Below are 24,942 nucleotides of genomic sequence, written 5' to 3' on the forward strand. Positions count from 1 at the left end.
AATATATTATCTTTTGAATACTTCAGTCATTTTTTGCATACAACTGACAGTTTCACCTTTATTAAGATTTAGTACATTTTTGTTCTATTTAAAGAATCATTTCTTCTACTGTCAATATTTCTAACCATTCACTGACAGCCTAACCTACTCTTATTTATTTTTCATCCCTTTTTGCTGATTTACACTCACTGTAATCAGCTTCACTGGAGCTTTCAATAATTGGGAACTAAGATATAGTATCACAGAAGAGAAGTGAGGTTGAACCTAAATTTCAAAATTAGATCAATATATAAAAATTTAGGATATAATTTTTATTCCTAATTAACAAAGGAAGAAGCCAGGAATCATTACAGCTACTTACACTGCTATACAAAAGCCTCTCTAAAGCCTTCTATGTTTTACATCAAGTAATTGTAAATGTTCAAAAGATTTTCAGTCAGGCCCTCAACAAATCAAAGATTAAGATTCATAATTATTTTAAGTAGTTGTGTGTACTCTCCAATTCAGAAAAAGCTTCTTGGTAGATATCCTGAGACTGCTGAATACTGTAGGGTGACAATGCATAAGTCTTGCAGCGGGAAGCAAACGTTTATAATATTTTCTACTTTTGGGAATTCTTCTATGTACCCAGCCTCTTGTTTGTCCTCAGTAGATTCAGTATGTCTGGTTTAGACATGAATAGTATTTTTATAGAAGTTGAACTCTACAGTAGTTGTCTTATAGTCACTTATTCTTAATTCATACAGATGTGCAATATGACTTGTAGATGAATTTGGTAGCCCAACAGAGAGAATATAATTTTTCCAATATTAATGTGTCCAGAGAACAGAGGTTAATAGACTGTCCCCTGGGCAGCTCCAACAGGTCTCTTCTAACTACCAGTAGCTAAACCTTGCATTGTGCTTTGTTATTTAACTGAGAAACTGGAAGTTGTAGCTGAAGGATGTTCCCCAGGCATAAAGTTGGGGTATTGATTCAGTGACAGTTCAGAAAGGAAAATGTGGTTTATTGAAGTAACATCCCCACTTCTGTATTCTTCCTTCTGAACGCATGAATGTGCACCAGTCATTACATATATGAACTTTTAGAAGTAATAAAGGAACTAAAGTGTCACACTTCATTTCACAGGCTTACACAGGGGGAAATACCATTTTGTAAGTGAAACCTGTAAAAGCAAGTCTAAAGATTTTAATCTAAAATATTCAGAAATCCCAACAGTCTTAGGACTCTTACTAGAACCTCTTTCAAAGCACAGCTTGGGAATAAACATAAAAAATTTAATCAGGGGGGGTCACTCTTGTGGAAATTCTAATCTGAAATTCCTACAGCAATTAGAAATATTAAAGCCACTGAAAGTAGCTGGAGGGAGAACTGGCTCCAGTTTTAGTCCTGCCTCTCTACGCAGGTTTCTTGTAAAAGCCTAATAGATAATTTGTGTTATAACTGTTACAGTGGAGTACTCATCACTTTTTTTTTTTCACCTAAGAGCCATAAAGAAATGTATGTGTGGATGGTTCCTTTTTTAATGGGTTAAATTAAACTCGTATCAAGAAGGCTTCTTTGCTTAAGATTAAAATTAAATATGTACAAAAGAATGGATCTGAAAATTCAAAAATTGCTGTCTTCTTTCAGGAAGAAAATCTACCCTTAACAGTATGTTCCTTGTAGATCCTTCACCATCCTCTGAAGGGTACTTGTGTACTATTGTTCCTATCTCCTAAATAGTCACAAGGCTGTATAGGTATTATCTCACTCCTAAGAGTTATAATATTTAGTGCATATCACCCTAAAATAATATGACACTGTCTCTCTGGACTGTTCAATGCTCTTTTGCAAAATAAATAAATATATTGGAAGTAGAAGTTGGATTGCCTTCACAATAGAGATAAACACAGTCAAAGTATTGTCTCTAACTCAAAGTGTCATCCATAAACAAAAGCCCTTTATGCAGGTTGCACTAGTGATTTTAGTTGGCTGTGCTGCTGAGATAAAATTAACTGCTAAAGGAGCCCTTCTCAAGCCAAATCCATTGAAGGGGCATTCACCCTTCAGCACCTTCCTGATATATACAGATTTATTTTTTTTTTCTGACAAGGAGCTGGAAAAAAAAAATTACAGTGCAATTCAGAATGAAGAACTACAGGACACCCCTGGATACATTGATGTTATACACAACTGATCAAGTGAATACAGGATTACTATGGAAAGTAAATACATAAGTACCGCATAACCATCCTTTGCTCAAGGATGTTCTTCCTTGAGAAAAGAAAACCTTTCAGTGGTGCATGTATAAGGAAAGATATATTATGCTTTTCAAAGTTTATTTATTTGATTTATTCAATTAACATATATAGATTATCTACATAACTGTATAACATGTATAGACTTCAAAACTTGGGAAATATTTACAGCAAATTGTTTCATTCTGGTGGGTGGCACCACTAGATGGTATGAAAAGGTAACCTAGGTTTAATTTTTACTTTCAATTAATCCTTGTACTTCTTTGAGCAGGACCAATCCACTCAAGTGGAATCACTGCAACACAAACAAACTCAGAGAAAATGTCCACCAGGAGAGACTGGGGCAAGGGCATGCCAATTTTGTCCACTTACTTCCTCTTGGTCTTGTGCTCGTTTCAGCTGGGATAGAGTTAATTTTCTTACTAGCAGCTGGTATAGTGCTGTTTTAGATTTAGGATGAGTATAATGTTGATAGCACATGAATGTTTTTAGTTGGTGCCAAGCAGTCAAGGGCTTTTTCAGCTTCCCATAGACAGGACAACTGACCGAAGCTGGCCAAAGCAATATTCCATACCATAGACGTCATGTTTAGTATATAAAGGGGGGTTGGACAGGGTGCAGGGATTATGCCATCACTGCTCGGGATGAGCTGAGCAATCGATCACTGGCTGGCGAGCAATTGCTTTGTATCACTCATTTTGTATATTCTTTTACCATTATTATTATTATTATTGTTGTTGTTGTTGTTATTATTTTATTTTCCATTACTGTTCTATTAAACTGTCTTTATCTCAACCCATGACATTTTTTTTCTCCTTCTCCCTGTCCCACTGAGGGGGCAGTTGGTGTGTGAGTGAATGGCTGCATAGTCCTAGTTGACAGCTGGGGTTAAACCACAACAGGTGTCTTAGTGGGAATGAGAAAAAAGACTGATGTGAGAGGTCCTCCAGCAGCTTTATGGTCTTCCCTGATGTTAGACCCTGGGTCACAATTTAGCAAGGGACTTCAGAATATGCCAGGTTCTAATTGAGTAACTAAAAATAGATATTCTGCAGTCCTTTCTATGTCTCGATTTCTTATCTTTCTTTTATAAAGTACCAGATATTTCTAAAAATTCAGTTGAGTTTCCAAATGCATCAAATCCTGATCATGGTCTCACTTGTTTCTGTTATTTTAATCACCAGAAATATTTATTTCTGCTTAAGTAAGTATGTGTTCATAATCATTGTAATTTTAAGTTGGCAGGAAAACTTGGAATATTAAACAGTTTCTCTACACTCCACACACTGTTTACAGCCACAGTATATAAAGTGTATACGCTATATTTAGCTGAAGAGATGCTTATTAATAAACTGTTTCTTATCACTTATGAGTAATCTGCCAATAGCCTAAAACTCTCCTACTGCTGGGAGTTATTCTATAAAGTTTCACTTTATAATACTGAAATAATAACAAACAGGAGTTGCAATGGTATCATTTTCCTCTTAAAGAGGTTAAAAGTGAAAAAAAACCAAACCAAAAATAAGCAGCAGGGAAAGGGGTAATGGCTTAGCTAATCACAGTTTAATGTTCTTTGCTTTCTTCACTTAACTTTTCTCACTGAAAAAAATAACTTTTCTGGTTTGGGCATTTATTTTTTTTTCCCTGCACAGAAGAACATTATTCTCCATCTTAAAATACCTGCCTCTCCTTTCACCTGTTGCCTATGCACGTTTCCCCTCTCCTACCCAAATACAGACACATTTTTCTGGGTGCATACAACGTGTGCTGATTAGTTAACACCTTTCAAAATACAATATGTAAAAAATACTACCTAGAATTTTACTGAGTAAATATATCTGCCGTTTCTGTCAAAATCTGTCCTTCTTTTCCTGTAATAACATTATTTGCACTCTTATCAAGCCTGCAGTTGATAACAAACTGTGGGACCCGTCAATTTGCTCTAGGGCAGGGCTGCCATCCTAAGGGACAGGGACAGGCAGGATTGGCCAGCAGGAAACTCATGAAACTCAACAAGGACATATGCAAAGTCCTGTCCCTGGGAAGGAGTTTCCCTGGAACTGATACAGCCTGGGGCCAAATTCCTGAGGAGCAGCTCTGCTGGAAAGACCCTAAGGGTCTTGGTGAGCAGCAAGCGGCACATGGGACAGAAGTCAGTCCTGGAAGTGAAGATGGCCAATGATAGCCTGGGATGTACGAACAGAGATTGGGGAAAGTGGTTATCACGCCCCACCGAGCACTCGTTAGATCACACCTACATACTGTGTTCAGTTTTGGGCCCCTCAGTACAAAACAGAGATTGATAAAGTAGATCCAGCCCCGTGGGGGTCCACCGAGATGGTGGGGCTGGAGCACCTGCCCTGTGAGGAGAAGCTGGAGGAGCTGGGCTTGATCAGCCTGGAGCAGAGATGGCTTCGAGAGACTTAAGAGCAGCCACCAGTGCCTAAGGGAAGTCCTCCGGGAGACAGAGGTGGGCTTTTCACAGTGGTGTGGGGTGGGAGGGCAAGAAGAAACAATTACATCAACATCCTTATGGATTAGGAAAGAGGGAAGCCTGTGAAACTTATTGACCATGAGATCTTACTCAGATAAAAAGAATTTTGCAAGTTTTTTAAAGAACAATCAAATAGTTCTGCAGACAATGAGGATTTTTATAGATGCTTCAGCAAATACAGTGATAAAGAACATAATCCTTGTATTTTAGGGTGTAAATCTCAAAATGAAAATGCTAGAAGAAAGTCTGCCATATGTACCTGACATTTCATAAGTAGCTCATGGGACTTCTTGTACTTCTTGGAGTACCCACATTCAATACTGTCGAACATGGACCATTATAATGCACTAGTTATGGCAGTTTCTACTGTAATCCAAACTTTAACTGTATGGTACTCCCTGTCCCTCAATATATCCATTAGCTATATTGATAATTATCTGAAATATTAGTTGTCCTAATGTTTTCTGTCTCCCCTGTCATTCGGATAATTGAGGTCATACTGCAGTCACTGATTTTTCTCTTTAATACTGTATCTTATAATTCCAGGAAGAAAAATCTGCTATATAAATTACAATTGAAAAATTAAAGCTGAAAATTATCCACACTTGCTGAACTTTTCATGATGTAATATTTAAAACACCCAAGGAAACATTAAAGAAATGCATTTTTTTTTTATGATTATTTTTCCTTCATTGGCATTAATTAAATGTTTTCATTTTTTTCTGATTTGTGACCTATATTCCTACGGAAGAGAGAGGAGAGGAGAGGAGAGGAGAGGAGAGGAGAGGAGAGGAGAGGAGAGGAGAGGAGAGGAGAGGAGAGGAGAGGAGAGGAGAGGAGAGGAGAGGAGAGGAGAGGAGAGGAGAGGAGAGGAAGGCAGGAAGAAAGAAAACAAATTTTGAAAAAAACACCTTTTTTCTGTATATTCTATTATAGATAACTTTACTGCTCAGCTGAGCCACAGAGTTGCATTGCTTGGAGCTGCAACACTGCAGTTTCCCTGGTGATCACCCAGCAGATTAGCGTCTGCCAGAACGTCAGCTTTTTTTTTATCTTTCTCTAACAATCGTCGGTAAAATTGCCACCTCAGTTTCTTTGGTTGATGAAATGCTGTTAACATTTCTCTTCTTAGTTAAAAATGAACAGAATCAGCACTAATGTTAAGGACCCTTGAATACTCCATTGCCTCTTACAGTCAATTCCACATGTTACTGATTGTTTCAATGGGAGTGAGCAATACATAGTTTTTTGGACAACAAACATCATATCCATTTGCAAAAGTCACGGAAAGTCAAGCTTTGAATTAATCAGTGAAGCATTCTAAGAGACCCTATTGAGAGACAGCACAATACTCATGCTTGCTGATGATGGGAGTTATTCCAGTGCCAATATAACAAAAGCAATGAAATTAGGAAAGAAATAACTTTTCTTTGATGTTGATGTTGATTGTATGACAGAAATTAAAATGCAGTGAAACTTCTTTTTACTCAGTCAAAATACACTCTATGCATGAAACAACATAACATGGCATTAAACTATATTAGTTTAATGCCATTTTATGTTCATTCATTTTAATTGATATGTTTATTTAATCATGTTAAATGGGTGTAAATATACACCACATGAAAAGTAGATGGCACAAGCAGGGAAGAAGCAAAATTTCAAGCAGATAGGCTGCAAGCTGGCAAGATGTAGACTACACAGGTGAGATTCAGCTCCCCTAGCCAGAGACAGTTCTAGTATAGTAATTTGAATTTGAGTTATTCATTCACAATTCTCTTTACAGTCAATGGACTGCAATGGGAACTCTAGCAGTCATCTGACCCATGCTAAGCATCTCCGTCAGGAAAAGATGAATCTCACACTAAAAAAGATTCACCCTCACCCTACAAAAATCATACTTTTTCAACTATGAGGATAGTCTAGATGGCTAGTTCTATATTATAATAGTTCTATATTATAAATAGTATAGTTTCACCTCTGTCTCAGAACTACAGAAGAGAAAGTTCTAACAAGGCTACGTGAAGAGGCAGAAGTGCAGACTGAACATGGAAGGGAACAGAGGCAGGTGAATTTTAGAAACAGGGCAGAGCAAGTCCTGGGAAAACAAACAGTCCTTCAGGAAAGCTGATCTCTAGACAGACACACGAACCAGTGGAAAACCTTTCTACACCCCATATGTCAGTTTCCTTTACACTCTTAGAGATAAATCCAGACTCAGAACAGCATTTATTGGAGAATATGAAGTTTAAGTGATTCTTACGATTACATTAGCAACAAAATCAATTAATTCTAGCTTATTAATTTTGTTTTGATTATAATCTAGTTGCTTAAGGAGAAAAGGTAGGGTATGTCCCTGGTTGTCTCTTAGTCAAAGTAAGTCCATATGTACTCCTCAGCCTGGACTTACTGGAGCACATCTTAGCTTCCTGCACATCTAGGTTGCACTTCCATGGTAGCATATAAATATATGAAGAGGTAGTTTCTTAAGTTTCATCCCAGCATGAAGCCAGGATTCAGGATGGGAATGCACCTGAAACTGGAAGCTGGGAACTGTTCTCAGGTATTGCAGTAAAAAAAACATGCCTTCCCACAAGTTTCATTATCTTGTTTATCCACGCTTCATTCCACCTGCAAGACTGAACTACATAGTATCTCAACACGAAGTATTTCTTTTATGAAAGCTGAAATACCTTCCCTCCAAAGCAATAGAACAAAAAATCAGCCTTAAGATTAAATTCTTGCAAGTATAGAAACTATAAGAAACCTTTGAAGTTATTAGTATTTCCCAATGGGCTTTTCTTTCATCTGTTTCATGCCCTAAGTTGTACAGCAGGAAAATTAGGAAAAGGCCATGGTATATGGCAAAGTGGCGCTGCAGACATATCATTTGGGTTTCATTATTCGTGTCCATGACTTCTAGTTCAGCAGAAAACAGGATACCTTTTTAACTGGTATGGGACAAAGACTGAAGAAAATGGACATCCTCTCCATTCTAGTTTTACATTGTCAGCAATCTCAGCACTCACGTAATTTCACGGAATCACGGAATTTTTTCAGAGTTGGAAGGGACCTCTAGAGATCATCTAGTTCAACTCCCCTGCTAAAGCAGGATTGCCCAGAGCACATTACTCAGGACTGCATCCAGGTCTTGAAAGTCTCCAGAGAAGGGAACTCCACAACCTCCCTGGGCAGCCTGTTCCAGTGCTCTGTCACCCTCACCGTAAAAGTTTTTTCTCATATTTTTTCGGAACTTCCTATGTTCCTGCTTGTGCCCATTACCCCTTGTCCTGTTACTAGGAACCACTGAAAAGAGTCTGGCTCCATCCTCCTTCAACCCACCCTTTAGATACTTGTATGCCATAATAAGGTCTCCCCTCAGCCTTCTCTTCTCCAGGCTAAAGAGTCCCAGCTCTCTCAGCCTTTCCTCATAAGGGAGGTGCTCCAATCCCTCCATCATCTTTGTTGCCCTACGCTGGACTCTCTCCAGTAGTTCCCTGTCTCTCTTGAACTGGAGAGCCCAGAACTGGACACAGTATTCCAGTTGTGGCCTCACGAGGGCAGAGTACAGGGGGAGCAAGTTATTTAGTATCCACATTCTACCTCAAGACATCATTGACATCCCCCATATTTCCTTCTACTCAAATCCTTCTCCAAAATTTATCTCTGCAAATCAGTAATAACCTCACAACATTGTCATTCAGGTTGGGACTCACACTACTCAGTATCAGACACAGAAAAATTAAGCCTCGAATTTAAGCTACTCATCTGTACTCTTTCTATAGTCTCTGAAGAGAAAAATGAACTTCCAGAGCATGATTTATTCCATCCTGAGTTCTGCAAACCTCATTTTTTACCCACTTACTACAGCAGGAGCCAGGATCTTTGCTTAGTTGCCTCTTTCCACACCCGCACTGTCATTTGGTATGCAAGACCCCTCCCACACTTTTTCTGAGAAATGGATGAAAACCCAGCTTGTGTGGGAGATGATGGCCACAGACTGGGATGGCTTAGTTTGTGCAACTCTCAGAAGACTCTAGGTGAGCTGTTATCTTCTCATGCATGACTCACCCCGTGCCTTTGAAAGTGCACTACAGAGTCCATGTTGCTGCTCCCATGAAGTACCCCAAAACAGGAAAAAGATTACATGAGTGTGTTGGCTGCTAGTGCTAAGATACTGTTTGTCAGCACAACAGCAAGATTCTGTTTAGCTCAAAGAATCCTCTATCTTGGTATGCATATTTTGGCATGCAGATCACGGATGTTATTAATCACTAAGTGGGAGAGAGGACAGACGTAAAGTATTTTGGGCAGCTTATGGTAGAAGACTTGAACAAGACGCTTAATCTAAAATACAGATTCTAAGGAAAGAAATGTCAAAAAAACATGCTGGAGAGAAACTAGGTAGGTTATTCCACTGAGAGGTGAAGTGTGTGCGTGTGCTTTTTCTCTAGAGGTGGTGTAAGTGCAGTTCAGGAAAGACTCCACTGAGCATGGCCTAAGTGTACTTGATCCTGAAGTAGCTTCAAGATCTATATTTCTGTCTATGTAACGAAGAGTGAGTACTGACCTTTTTCAAATTAATCAAAACCTGTTTGTTTTCTTGATGTTGTGTGAATACAAATTAAAGCCTAGTTCAGTCTGTATTTTGAAGTATTCAATATGTTTTTCCACTGCACAGATTTGGCAGAAAAGCTATGAAACACAGTTGAATTGTGCAACACCATGAAGCTCAGAAACATCTGTCAGCTTAAAATATTTAGGTTTGGGGTTTTGTGCTAGAAATTAATTCTACATGTTGGATACAATATTATTTATAGATTCCCAAAATCTCTCGGATACTATACTATACCTCCTATTTTTTAAAGGTTTTAAAAGTTTTCAAGATAGGATTTGAGGATAAGACTGTCTTCAAATGGACCCAAGAATCTCCTTCAGTTTCTACCTTAGTGTTGGATTGTCTTAGCTTCTGCCTTTCAACTTTTCAAAATTAACTCCTAAGCAGTGAAATCTCGTGCGTAAGTTTCAAGGTAACTCTGAAAAGCTTTTATGACGCTGCATTCTGCTTTTGGAAGTAACTCAGTGTATGGACAACCCCTCCCATGTGAGCAGGAATGGATTCCATGTGTCCACCTATGAAGTTCAGAAATCTGTTCATCTGGTAAAGCTTATTTTTTAAAAGAAATGTCTTACTACAAATCCCAGCTTCTTTCCCGAGAGCCTAATTATGAAGCAATTGCTCTTACCAGGCCTGAGGGCGTTTTATTTTTAGTGAGTTTAATGATGCTACATGCTGGCAAGTTCAGGAGCATTTTGCAGGAAGAGCTGTATCCGAACTCTTTCTATAGCGCCTACTTAGCAGTCTTAAGTATAAATCTTTCAGTATCCAATATATGGAGGAACTCTTTCATCTACACATTAATTCAGAGTGATGTTTTCTTTACGAAAGGAAAAGAGACAAATAGTACTTGCTGTGTAGACTTATTATCTAGTATTTTAAAAGTGGTTTTTTCACTAGTTATAATAGAGACATGCTAGAAGACTTACAGTTTACATGATGTCAACATTAGGTTTGCACACAACAGTCGTGGAGTACAAAAGTCATAGTGCATAAGGGATTTCTCTGTTCTGTAGGCAAGTACAAAATCGCAAAAATCACACCAAATGATGTCTGATGAATAGAAAATATCCTGGCTGGCATTCTGCCTTATGTGAGGTAGTTGCAATGTCAAAGTAAAGAACTGTTTAACAAAATAAGCAAATATTCAAATAATCATGCATAACTTAAGATACACATTTCAGTTTAATGTGACTGCCCTTCTCCAGATGTCAAGAGTGGTGTTAATTTGCTATAGGTATCCCTGGTATTAAAACTACTACTGAACAACATCTTCCTCAAGGTTACATAAGCTTTAATTTATGTCTTTAAATTCATATGTTAGCTAGTTTCTCTTAACTTACCTAACTATCCTCCATATTCATTTAAATAATTTAAGAAATTAAGGTGCAGTTCTGAATGCTATTTGCATGAATGAAAATGCTGCATCTTGGCGTACTCAGGTATATGAAGGGACAGCAATATGTTGTCACAGTTGTGCTATGTATCCTCTAGATCTGACACAATACTGGCCTGTTTAAATATAAATAGCCTACGCTGATGGAAAGTGAAATCAATTTTCTCCATACCCTCATAGGGACTAAAATTTAGAAGGTGGGAAAACATGACACAAGAAAACAAAGAATTTAAGTATTAATGGTGGGTTTTACAAAACATAGCATCAGGGAGACCTGTATGCTGCAGCAGGGACCCCCAAAAGAGGATACCCTTACCGGTCCCATCCAAATAAAAAGTCAGAATATGGCCAGGGTTTGCACACAAACCAAGGACTTGGGAAGCACTCCCAGGACCTGTAAGTTGGACATAGGCTGTAAGGCTCCCAAGCAGCTTGAGAGAAATGGAGCAGGACACTTATAAACAAATGTGTGCTTTTCAGACAAAAGAAAAGTGGCAGGAGAGATACAAATGAGAAAAAGAGAAAGAAATATATACAAGCACAGTGTTCCTGAAGAAGAAACTATATACAGAAGCAGAAGTCTTAGACTCTTTAGAGGATTCTTGGGTGATGAATTGCCTAAAGCAGGGTAACACACACAGATGTTTTAGTGCTTTGTGCAGGTCTGTATGTTTGTAAAGTAAAGAATAACTCTTTTGGAGCCTGCATGTCTGCTTCAGTTGCAAATCTCCCTAAAGACAAAAAGTGTAAATCCTCCACAAGGCTGCAGAAAAATACATGTTTAAAGTAATGGGAAGATTTAAAATATCCTGGAGCTCTTGGGTGGTGATACACCAGATCTGCAGGGAAAATCCAAGGAATCTTTTGTGTTTTGTTCAGGGTTTTTTCCACCTAACTCAAGAACACTTCTGAGTTCCCACAAAAAAATAGGTGCCTCAGCTTTGCCCAGACTTCATAATGGAGTGAGACACACGTGTGTGACAGTAAGTCCATGTGCAGCCAGAGAGTTCAAGGAGAAAGTCGGTGTTATAGCCTGCTCAGAGCAAGAAAAAGAAGAATCAGAAGCCCTTTGTGGTGGGACCTGAACAGAGCAGCGTGCTGAAGGGCAGCTCTACAAGGCTGGGTGGCACCACAGAGAGAGAGATTTTGGGCAATGGAACTGTTCTTCTGTTACCTGTTTTCTTCTATTACACATTCAAAACCCACTGACTTTAAACTAACAGGAAGAAGCAACACCTAGTACACCAGTAATCCCCAAAACTGCACCTATTCATACCATATTGCTCATACAAGAGTATCAGTATCATTTATATATTTCAATTGCACTTCATCATAATCTTCATATTGCAGATGTCTAAGCTGAAGCTAAAAGAATTTGAAACCTTCTCAGAATGGTCATGTAGTTGCACTGAACTTAAAAGGTTAAAACTGCAGAAGTGATAGAAATAAGATAAAAATAGTGGCCATAGATTTTACATGAAAACTTGGAGACTATGGTTTTTAGCTTATGAAACATAAAGCTTGGAAAACCTCAGAATAGTCTGAAGCTCAGGACTCCTGACATTGCAGTATTCCTAGTGGGAGGTGTCCCTGCCCATGGCAGGGGGTTGGAACTAGATGATCTTTAAGGTCCCTTCCAACCCAAACCATTCCATCATCCTATGGTTATCATATTGGTTATCAAGGAGGGATAGTCATGGCACTGAGAAAGTACTGATATTTTCTGTAAAACGAATACTGATTTCTGCAACTTAAGCTATCAGTAAAAAAAGGTAAAGTGGTGTTTTTGGAAAATATGAGTTTAAAATTAGGTTCCTAAAAGCATTATATCACAACCTCAGTATAAACACTTTTCAGAACTGGTGAGTATCAGTCTCGAATGACTTCAGAGCAGTCCAGACTTCCCACACTTTTCAGTCTCAGGTCTTTACATCAAACAAAAATTAAGGCTGTAGCAGAGTTAGGTGTATAAAACCAGAAAATTACAATCTGACATACTAGCTGTATCATTCAGAAAAAAATAAAATAATATCAGTCAGTGTAAAGTGACTGAAATAATGTTGCCAGGAATAATAGCCAAAGAGAACCACACGGAAGCTGGTAAAGGAATTTGTGGCATGTGCGTGGCAGCACTCAGAGAGTCAGTTTAGCCAAATAATGAAGCCAAAAAGAAAGCAGAAATTCACAGAACAAAGTTGTGAATTCTAACTATAACATTAACCTGTGGAATTATATTGTCTTATTCAATAAATATTCAATATCGTTTCAATTAAAAGTTTGACAACAAAGATCATAGAATCATAGAATCATTTAGGTTGGAAAAGACCTTTGGGATCATCGAGTCCAACCATCAACCCCACTCTACAAAGTTCTCCCCTACACATCATCCCCTAACACCACATCTAAACGACTCTTAAACACATTCAGGGATGGTGACTCCACCACCTCCCTGGGCAGCCTATTCCAGTGTCTGACCACTCTTTCTGTGAAGAATTTTTTCCTAACGTCCAGCCTAAACCTACCCTGCTGCAGCTTGAAGCCATTCCCTCTTCTTCTATCGCTAATTACCTGTGAGAAGAGACCAGCACCAACCTCTCTACATGTCCTTTCAAGTAGTTGTAGAGAGTGATGAGGTCTCCCCTCAGCCACCTCTTCCTCAAACTAAACAGTCCCAGCTCCTTCAATCGCTCCTCATAAGATTTATTCTCCAGGCCCTTCACCAGCTTCGTTGCCCTCCTCTGCGCTCACTCCAGCACCTCAATATCTCTCTCGTATTGAGGTGCCCAAAACCGGACACAATACTCAAGGTGTGGCCTCACCAGTGCTGAGTACAGGGGGACAATCACCTCCCTCCTTCTGCTGGTCACACTATTTCTAATACAAGCCAGGATGCCATTGGCTTTCTTGGCCACCTGGGCACACTGCTGGCTTATGTTCAGCTGCTTGTCAATGAGAACCCCCAGGTCCTTTTCTGCCAGGCAGCTCTCCAGCCAGGCTTCCCCAAGCCTGTAGTGATGCATGGGGTTGTTGTGGCCCAAGTGCAGGACCTGCCACTTGGCCTTGTTGAAGCTCATTCCATTAGCACTGGCCCATCGATCCAATCTATCCAAGTCTCTCTGTAGAGCCTCCCTATCCTCATGTAGATCAACACTCCCGCTTAACTTGTTGTCATCTGCAAACTTGCTGATGATACACTCTATGTCCTTATCAAGATCATTAATAAAGACGTTAAACAGAAATGGTCCCAACACCGAGCCCTGAGGAACACCACTTGTGACCGGCCGCCAGCTGGATTTAACTCCATTGACCACCACTCTTTGGGACCACCCATCCAGCCAGTGCTTGATCCAGCAGATCGTATGCTCATCCAGGCCATGAGCAGCCAGTTTTTCCATGAGAATTTCATGGGGAACAGTGTCAAATGCATTTTGAAAGTCGAAGTAGACAATGTCCACAGCCTTTCCCTCATCCAATAATCGGGTCATCTTGTCATAGAAGGAGATCAGGTTCGTCAGGCAGGACCTGCCTTTCATAAACCCATGCTGACTAGGCCTGATCCCCTGCTTGTCCATTATATGACTTGTAATGGCACTCAAGATGATCTGCTCCATGACCTTCCCTGCTACCGAGGTCAGACTGACAGGCCTACAGTTTTCTGGATCCTCCTTTCTGTCTTTTTTGTAGATGGGCGCTACATTTGCTACCCTCCAGTCCATTGGGACCTCCCCAGTTAGCCACAACTTCAGGCAGATAATGGAAAGTGGCTTGGCGAGCACGTCTGCCAACTCTTTCAGCACTCCTGGATGTAACCCATCCGGTCCCATAGACTTGTGCGCATCCAAGCGGTGCAGCAGGTCACTGATCACTTCCTCTTTAATTGTGATGACCTCATTCAGCTTCCCCTCCCTGTCTCCTAGCTCACGAGGCTGGGTGCCCAGGGAACAGCTCGTTCCACTGCTAAAGACTGAGGCAAAGTAGGCATTGAGCACCTCAGCCTTTTATTCATCCTTTGTGACTATGTTTCCCTCTGCATCCAATAAGGGAGGGAGATCTTCCCTAATCCTCCTTTTGTTGTTAATGAATTTATAGAAACATTTTCTGTTATCCTTAACAGCTGTAGCTAGGTTGAGCTCTAGCTGCGCTTTGGCTCTCCTAATTTTCTCCCTGCATAGCTTTGCTATATCCTTATAGTCTTCATGAGAGACCTGCCCCCTCTTCCAGAGGTCATAGACTCTCCTTTTGTTCCTGAGGTCCAGCCAAAGGTCCTTATTTAGCCAGGCCGGTCTCCTTCCCCACCTACTTGTTTTTCGGCACACAGGGACAGCCTCCTCCTGTGCCTTTAAGACCTCTCTCTTGAAGTATGTCCAGCCTTCCTGGGCTCCTATATCCTTCAGGGCAGCCTCCCAAGGGATTTTGTCCAGCAGTCTTCTGAACAGGTCAAAATTTGCCCTCTGGAAGTCTAAGCTGGCAGTTTTACTAACCCCTCTCCTTGTTTCCCCAAGAATCAGAAATTTGATCATCTCATGATCACTGTGCCCTAGTGGCCACTAACCTTTACTTCTCCTACAAGTTCTTCCATGTTCACAAGAAGCAGGTCCAGGAGGGCACCTTCTCTCGTCGGCTCATTTACCAGTTGTGTGAAGGAAGTTATCCTCCACACATTCCAGGAACCTCCTGGATTGTTCCCTCTCTGCTGTGTTGTATTCCCAGCAGATATCCAGGAGGTTAAAGTCCCCCACAAGAACAACAGCAAGTGACTGCGAGATTTCCCCCAGCTGCTTATAGAAAGCTTCATCCGCCTCACTGCTTTGGCTGGGAGGTCTATAGCAGACTCCCACAGCGATATCAGCTTTATTGGCCCTTAACCTAATCCAAACACTCTCCACCCCATCATCAGTATACTTGATTTCCGAGCTTCATAGCATTCTCTAACACACAGGGCCACTCCTCCGCCTCTCCTTTCCTGTCTGTCCCTCCTGAAGAGCTTGTAGCCATCGATTGTGGCACTCCAGACGTGTGAGGCATCCCACCACATTTCTGTGATAGCCACTATGTCATAGTTTTCCTGGTGCATCATGGCTTCAGGCTCCCCTGTTTGTTGCGCATACTGCGTGCATTGGTATAGGTGCACTTCCGATGAGCTAATGATTCCAACACCTTTTTGTGAGTGTGGGCCCCATTTCCCACCAGACCCCTCTCAGGTGCTTCCATGATTTCTAAACATCTATCCTTTCTTTCAAATGAAATGTCAGAGTGAGAGTCCTCACTAGTCCACCATCCTTCAAGCCCTGGCATGCTTCCCTTGGGTTTATTCCTGACAGGCACAGTTATCTCCCCTTCCCCCCTCCTATCTAGTTTAAAGCCCTGTCAATGAGCCCTGCCAACTCCTGCCCCAAAATTCTTTTCCCCTTCCAGGACAGGTGCATCCCACCTGCCACCAGCAGGCCAGGTGTCTCGTATATCAACCTATGATCAAAAAGATGTATAGCAAAGAAATTTTTGCAGTTCATTTTCAAAAACATTTGTGACTCTCTGCTTAGACATGGAAAGTGGGACTCAGCACTTCATAGAAAGTGAAGTTTAGTGCTAGGGGAAAATCTGCAAATGTCTTCAAGGACAAATGTTGCACTGTCCAGAGAAAGGATAAAGAAACTAACACCTACAGGAGCAGGCCTGGTTCTGCTCTATTTGGCTTGGCATTACCCAGCCAGATATATATAGCCACCCATCCAGTGCATAAAAACAGCCACAGTATGTGCTGTCTTTACTCCATGCAGTAGTTGAAGGGTGAGGGAGGGAAATGGGGTTGTTTCAGAAAGTAAACTGAGGGAAAAAGAGCTGGGAAAGTAGGCTTACATAGGCAAAAGGACTCAACAAAAGAAAATAATTAAATGATCCTATGTCAAAGACATATTACTTGGAGGGAGAAACAGAAGCTGCAGGAATCTTAAGCAGGGAAGATTTCAGTCTGCAGAGTTAAGTTTTAAATGCCAGCAGCCGTGGCTGCAGCATATGTAAATAGCTTATTTAATAAAGAGATGGTTTAGCTGGAGCATTGTTTCCCAGCACTTGGCTCATAAACAACAGGACCTCAGATACAGAGAAAAACAGGTCAAAACAAAGACACAGTCAGGCCAACCAGTATGTATTTTACCCAAAGCAATTGCTTTCAAGATATACTGAGATCTTCCCTCTCCCATTACTTCTGCTCCTGTAGTCGATGTTTCTACTTACGTGTCCAAAGACACTAGCTTACTGAGCATCTGCATCTACAATGCTTTGATTTGCACTCCCTGCTTGACAGCATCTTTTTCTCCCATTCCTCAGTTCCAAGCCAAATATAATTAGCACAGATAGTCAGCAGCACCAGTTTCCAAAGGCATTGCCAGGTCTCAGTTCTCTCACATCCTCTCCCTTCTGTGATTTCCCCAAGAGTGTCCCTCTTGATCTTTCATCAAGGCTATATGTAAGCAGATTCCTTCTAAAGTTTCACTCTCTAAAGCACAGATTCTTCCAGATTGCTACAACTGTCACCCAGACTTGTATCACCATGCATCTCAATTACTGCAACGTTCTCCCTCAGCCTGGACAAATGTAACCTGTCATTTCTGGTATCCATTCAAAATGCTGCTGTGAAGTTCATTTTCTGAGACCATCATCTGCTTCTGTCATTCTTACCTATGCATCCATCCATTGGATAACCTTTCCCTGCCTCATCAGTTATAGCTATTTACTTTCATTTCCAAGAAATTTCAAAGTCTAATTCATTCCCCTTCAGCCTTCTCCAGGCATTTCTTATTCTGTATGTCACAGCTCATTATGCTTGCGCTCTGTCTGACTTGTTAAATGCGAGGATCTTTGTTCTTCTTTCTGTGCCATACTTTTCTGTAAACATCCCTGAATGAATAGTATGAGACGATTGAAAATATTACATTCATTATCTGGGTCCAAGATTAGACGCAACAAGGTTCTGAATTCAAAAAGCTGTAACAGTAAGGCTGGGTGAATAGCTTACAGCGTAGAATTTATTTAATTAATTTTGCTTAATTTTCTGTTTACAAACCAGTGAATTTGGTATTAAGAAGTACTCACCAAATGATCTTTGCAAATTATTCTTGCCATGTTGCTTAAAAACAAGCAAATGTGAAAACTGATCTGTTTTGATATATATAGATCACATGATAAATTTCTGTAGCCTAATTACAGGAGTATATCTTAGAGGCAGGCTGTAGGTACAATTACTGGTGATTACATATCTAAAATTCACTGCCTGACAATAACTTCTAAAATTATAGTTGTTGTGGTGGTGATCATTCCTAGCAATAAGCTTACCTTCCAGAATATCATCTGAAACAGATGAAAAAGATATAAACACACAAGTTATTTTTATTTTAAATGCAAATGCTTTTTCAAGAGAATTGTCATTTTATTTTAAGCCTGATTGTCTGAGGAAAAGGAAAAGGGTTCATTGCCTGAGTTTTGTCTTTCTATAATGGTTGAGTCATTTTCACTTAACCCTACAGTAACTTTTTAGGCTTGTAGTTAAAAAATAAATGAAAAAAAAGATTTGGGGGGAGGAAAAAAAGGTACACAAAGCTCCAAAATAGCCACAGTGCACACTGCCTTGCTCATGAGTGGGCTGTGGAGGGAAGCAGGGAATATCTAGGGCTGCTCAGGGCTGCTCCCTACATGGGAGTAGGGAGATGGAGGAAAACCCAGGATGAAAGGATCTGAGAACAACTGGTTATATTAAAGCAGTGACAGTGGACAAAAGGTGTTAGAGGTGTAAGACATCCTTCCATAGAAAAACAGGTTTTGTTTATTCCCCTGCTCATAGAATTACATGGGGTTCTTAGCTTTCTGGAGTTTATTTTTTTCCTGAATGCATAAATCTTATCTTGCCTATCTCGGCAGCCATCATCTTATTTCACTGGTCAGGACAGTATTTCCATACGGTAATATCTTTCTATGTGAAGTGGCACAAAGCTAGGTGAAAGGCTGAAAGCCATGGTCTAAATTCTATGATAATCATGACCTATGTATAAATATTCCTTCTTAGTATTCTCACAGGACTCAATCAACCTTCCTTCCACACAGGTCATAGAGTTTTACATACTTTATTTCCTATTCCCATGCAACCATAGTTTTCAACAAAGAATGTCCTGAATGCTTCAAAACAGCTAACTAAAATTAATCATCTGGGAAAACACTAACTACACCCATGTACCAGATACAGCACGTGAAACAGGGTCACTAGGCATCACTCTCGACTGTGGGTCAGAAGTTCCTCAAGTCCCGTTCCCAGAGCTGGCTCAAGATCCAGTGCAGCAACACCAGATTAATACAAACTGAGATCAAACTTCCAATCTTTTCTGACTTTATCATCATAACGATTTTCAAATGAGGGTTGGTACCTTCCATTGCAGTCCTCTCCCAAAATGGCTTCTGAGCATTAGTAATACAAACCCATCACCCAAGAGCACAAAACTTATTTATAGCGTGACCTTTTACTTCAGTATACTGTCCTACCAACATATACTATGTTCAGTTCTATCTGTTGTATGTATTGTAACTTTTCATCCACAATTATTATTTAGATGGGTAATTAATATTTTTGGATGCCTTTTAAAGTGTATTAGAGGCTAAAAATGAAAATGACAGCAGTCTTGTGAAAACCTTTTCCCTATAGTCTATCAACAAATTCTATTTGAAACAGCTTGAAAACTGGTGATTTAGTTTGCAAGCGTTGGGCAGAAAATGAAGTCAATACATAATTTTAAAATTCAGGGGTTTTATCTTTGGTGTATTCAATTATAAAAAGGAATTTGCTCTGTTTTTCCTATCACAAAATTAAAAGTATTCCATATACAAAACATATTCTCTGTAGATTTCACAGGATAATTACACAGATCATACCTTACCTGCATTTATTAAATTCTACCTCCCCTCCTTTTTCTCTCAAATACATACTGGACACCAAATCCACTGAAGAGAAGTGAACGTGATGAAGTCCGTAACAGGACCAATACATGCAACATCTCCTTTTCTGCAGAGCAGTAAAGGAGCATGGCACCCCGGTGCCGTGTCCCACTCATTCCATTGACTATGAATGGACATCTGCTCTCCTCTTCCTGTTTTTCAGTGGAAATTTAAATCTCTTATAACACTTTATTTTAGTGAATCCTCTGCTTTTTATGGAAAAAATAAATTCTTTCAGGTGAGAGATAAGTGCCTAAACCCTAAACCATTCAAGTTTCAGCTGAAACAGAAAGTATTTCCAGGAGCTGCAGCTTGGTCTAGGATCATCACTGTGCACTTCATTACCCTTAGGACACAGTGGCTGATGTGTCACCTAAAGGAAACCAGGCTATAATACAGGAGATGTACATTCCTATAGGAAAATGGCAATATGAGGCATATATTCCCATGAGGGAACCATGATGACAGCTCAGCATCAAAGTGTTTTACTTTCAATGGGCATATTTCAGATTTTTTTTGTCATGTGAAACAAAACTATTGCCTTTCCATTTTGATATGGAGGTCTGTAATTTAGGAAGATTGCTACCGGGATTTTTTTCTATCTTAGTTTCCATTAGATTTTGTTAATTTAACTTGAGCTATTACCTTGTAAATGTCCAGGAATCCACACTGATGGTCAAACCGTGTGTAGAGTTCGTTCAGCATGCTGATGACCTGCATGGGTGTGCACTGTGCACAGATGGCAGTGAAGCCAACGATGTCCGAGAAGAGCATGGTGACATCATCAAATTTCCTGGCCTGAACCTGCTGCCCCTGCCACAACTGCTGAGCCACTTCTTCAGGGAAAATAGAAATAAGGAGATCTACTGTTTTCTTTTTCTCCTCTTCCAGGGCTTGGTGTGTGCATTCTAGCGTTGCCTTCAGCTTATCCATTCGTTTTTTCAAGCCATCCTGGGCCTTTGCTTGTTCCCCAACCAATATGACATCGCGAGTAGCATCATGGATAGGTATGTCCGAAAGATGGAGTCCTCGGCCCATCAGTTCATCCAGTTTGTCCACACAAGGGGAACCCAGAAACAAAATCGAATTTGATTCTGGCACATGAATCATTTGTCCTTTAACTTCCATCACCTGTAAAATAAAAATAGAATTTAGAAAAGGAAAAATTGGCTGATAAATATGGATCCCTATTCTACTTTCCCCATTTTCCTCTTCGGTTAAAATGATTAACATAAACTGCAGCCTTTTATACAGAAGCCTCTTACAGTCATCTGTTGAAGTAATGAGATTCACATAGTCTCCTCGCCAAGGTGAGTCAGAAAATAGCCTATAGTGACACAAAAGTATTCCCAAATCAGACGGTAGATTCTATTTCACAATGACAATAACATATATTTCTCAGAATAGTGTGTAAATAATGCTTCAAAATTTTGCTCTTGGATGAACCTCACCTTAACATAGTAGCTCCTTCTCCGTTTCTTAGCTATAAATTATAAAAAGCACAAAATTAAAGGGAACTGACAACTATCTGAAAGCAAGTTAGTGAAATAGTGAAGTAGCCTCCATTGTTCTTCATCAGAACAGCTACTTAGTCAAATGTGGCCATATTCTAGGGGAATCAAATAAGAATAGACGTGAGAAAGAGCTGCATAGAATAATGAATGGCATGAAAATTGTGTACCAACGCTTCTATTTATTATTTGCCTTCTCATACATACAGCCGAGTTGAAGGCTGACATTCTGTTAGAGTCTGCAGATTTCTTGGTGGTAGAGATTCATGTAATTTGTATTTGCAGAACAGAAAAGGGAACAGTAGGAAAGGAGTAGCAGGTGGTTTGTCACACTGGTTTACAGATTTTCCATTTGCCTGTTAAATGATTAGATGTTTTGAGTGCTGTCCAGTGGTTGATACCAATGAGGCCCTGGCTTGTTACCTCTTGCTCCATGATGGCAGTCAAGCACAAAACTACCATATTGAAACGGACATTGAAAACCAACTGTAATGATATATTTGACATTTGGGGCTACATACATTATGATTTTTATTAACCTACAAAAGTAACTGTCAAATACTGCAAAGGCACATTTCTCACATGAATATAGTATTTAAAAAACAAACCCAAACAAATACAAAACTAAGATGAATGTGTTTTCTTTAAGCAGAAAATAATTAAATTGGATAAAATGGATCTCCTTGTAAATATAGTCTGCCATAGCCTTTGCCATGAAAAACAATCATAGTTAATGTTTGCATTTCAGGACTGCACAAAGACTAGGTTAATACTGTGCTAGGTGATCTGAAAAAACCACAGTCCTTACCCCAAGGATCTCATAGTCAAAACAAGCACAATGCACAAACCTTTTGCATCTAAGCACAGTGTTGGGCACCAGAATGCCTTAAATCTGTATTTTTCTATTCCACACAACCCGCTGAAATAAAAAGGTCTCCTCCAGTCATCCTTTCTTTCATTGTGTGGGCATTCCCTCACTCTCATATGATTCACTTTATCATTTAACCCTCCTTCCATCTATAATCCTCCCAAGCAAAACAGGAAAACCTCAATCAAAGAATCCAGAGGTGTCTGTAATAATGATGTGCTTTAAGTGTCCGGAGGCCTGAAAACTTCTGCTGAGCTGACAGCTACCCCTACATGGTACCTTCCATGTTTGGGGGAAGCTCCTGTTTCTATTAGGACTTCTTACATGAGATAATATGCTGTCATTGCAGATCCTACTGTCAATATGGGGACTGAGCCTGTCCTGTCCCCATGCCCCTCTGCCTCCATACCCCACCCTGCTAGCAACCCGACAGATGTAACTTCTGATGCCGGCCTGGGAACTCAGCAAATGAAAGTAAATGAAAGTAATTTAAATTGTCAATTTTCCTAATTTATATTCCTGCACACCTACTAACATTTACATTTCTAAGCCTTGTTTCCTCAGCTTCACTCTGGGACAGCCATCTCTGCGAGAAAGCTAGTCAGCCACCTAGATGGGCAGATTTAATGCTCCAAGACTAATTGTTCTTTTTAATTTTTAAAACATATGGCTCCTCTGCTCAAAGCATGAGGAAAATAGGTGCTTTCTTCATGCATGCAGCCTCACACTTTCAAAGGGCACATACAAAATTGTTTTAACTCTGAAGTACAAATTGCCAAATATGAAACACATGGCATGGCATTTCTAAATTCTCTCCCTATTTTGTTCCCTTTTGCCAGAGAGCTTTTCTGTTTTCTGTTCCTAGAACTTCACTGGTGTGCAAAATAAATGTATCTCATATTACCACTTCTTTCTTCCACCTCCAGGTGAAAACAGGGTGTCAGCTCAGGAGAAGAGAGTGTGACCACAGACCCTGGCTGAGCCAGCCTGGCCTGGGGGTGGGCTGCTTGTCAGCAAGGCAAGGCACCTGGCTTGGGGCCGTGTTTCTTCCGTGAACCTGCTGTGAGACCAGAAGAAAATTAATGCATCCCTCTGTGCTCCTGCTTCGCCTTTGTCAATTTGAGGTGTTAAACTCTTTGATGTGATTTCTGTCTGTGTGAATATATTGTGCCAACCTTCCCTGGGTGGATTCTTCTCAGAAAACACTGATTGAGTGAACAACGTACTAAACAGGCACACTGGAGTCCTCTGCTCTGCTTCTGGGTAACCCCAGGCAAATTATCAACTCTGAGTGCTTATTTGGTCTTTCAGCATGGCAGGAACAATAATATTGACCACGCTATAACACACTTTGAGACTTATGTGTGAGAAGCAATAGAAGACACAGACAATCCTGAAAATGCCTAACTAATAATAACCTGTTCTTCTGCCCAAGTGAGCTGAGACCCTGCTTCAACAAGGTTTCTAGAGTAATTTTAGAAACTTTTGCAAATATATTCTCCCTACACAACTGCTTAGTTTCCTGAAAATGTCAAAGGATGAGTGCTATTTTGACTTTATCCTCTGAATATTATTATCATTTGCTCTGCTTAACAGGAATTGTTGATGTTTCCTATCACTCCTTTCATGTTCATTAATGATTCTGATGTCCTGCTCTCTCTTGATGACTGAGGGGGTTTTTTAGAAACTAGCCTGCTAGTCTCTTCAAGTTGCCAAATCAGGGACCTGGACAGCAAAAGCAAAGCTGCCCCAGTTTGCCTGGAGAGAAACACTCAGGTCTTGTAAAGCACAACCATAGAGAAGAGCTCTTCACAGTTTTTGAAAAGCCCTTTCCTTTCCGAAGAAGTTTCTGAGATGATTCAAACTTTTTCTAGAGGACTTCAGCCTGCAACTGTGATCCAGCATAACCTCCACCTCTTTTCTTTGGACTCTCTCGCCTCTTATATCCTTCATTTAAAGTGTAACTGAATGAAACGAGATATCAGATTTGCCTGAAGCTTGCCATAGCAAGTCACACCTCTGGGCATCTCCCCATAGATGGATTGCTTTACACCCAGGCTGTAAGCCTACAGGCAATCAGGGTTACCTCATCTATCTTTCTTGTAAACAGGGAAAGATTGAAACATTTCTGCCATCAGTTGTATTTCATTACTGCTACATTTCATTGCTTTCTTGTCTCTTTAATTATAGTCTCACTGAATAAAATAAGAATAATTCCACTGTTTTCAGAGGACATTCTCCTCACCTACAGTGGTATAAGAGAACATTTTGAAATTAGCAATAACATGTCATATTTTACAGGATTACGTTGCTGTGAAATGATGGTGCAGCCTCAGTAGCTCCAGAATGAAAACTAAAAAACCCATTGCTGAATTTTACTTTCACTGCAAACCCACTGCAAAGAAAGGGGAGCAAACAGAAGAGGCCCTGCTTCTCAGGGACTCCTTCAGCCTCTCTCCCCAAAGGCCCACCCAGGGAACACAGACCGACTCCACAGCTGCTGTTTGAGAACATGAGAGAGTCTCCCACTGTGCTGTACACCAACAGCTACTTCATTAGGTACGCAATATCCAACACTCCGCGTGCTCTGGATGCATGCCACCCTAAGATTAAGTATGGATCAAAAGCTTATGAATCAAATGTCAACTCCACTGCCTAGTCTTTAAGGAAAAGCATGGGGCAAAGCCTCTTTTGTTGAACTGATGGAAAACAGTACTTCTCTGTACAGACAGCTGTTTTGGAATAGTGTACACAATTTCTGGAAAATATTAAGGGAAATATGAGGTAGTATTTTTGAGAAAGAATTGGGGGCTTAAAAAAATAATTTTCTTCATCA

General features: G+C 40.1%; 1 protein-coding gene across 1 annotated transcript in view; it reads right to left on the reverse strand.

The window, feature by feature from the left end:
* GUCY1A2 (guanylate cyclase 1 soluble subunit alpha 2) overlaps positions 1 to 24,942 on the reverse strand; it is a 182,742-nt gene that overhangs the window by 71,810 nt on the left and 85,990 nt on the right. The window contains exon 5 of the mRNA XM_054203627.1: positions 20,373 to 20,858. Coding sequence (XP_054059602.1) covers positions 20,373 to 20,858 — 486 coding nt within the window. The remainder of the gene's footprint in view (positions 1 to 20,372; positions 20,859 to 24,942) is intronic.

The sequence above is a fragment of the Rissa tridactyla genome, chromosome 1 (assembly GCF_028500815.1).
Source record: "Rissa tridactyla isolate bRisTri1 chromosome 1, bRisTri1.patW.cur.20221130, whole genome shotgun sequence".
Lineage (NCBI taxonomy): Eukaryota > Metazoa > Chordata > Aves > Charadriiformes > Laridae > Rissa > Rissa tridactyla.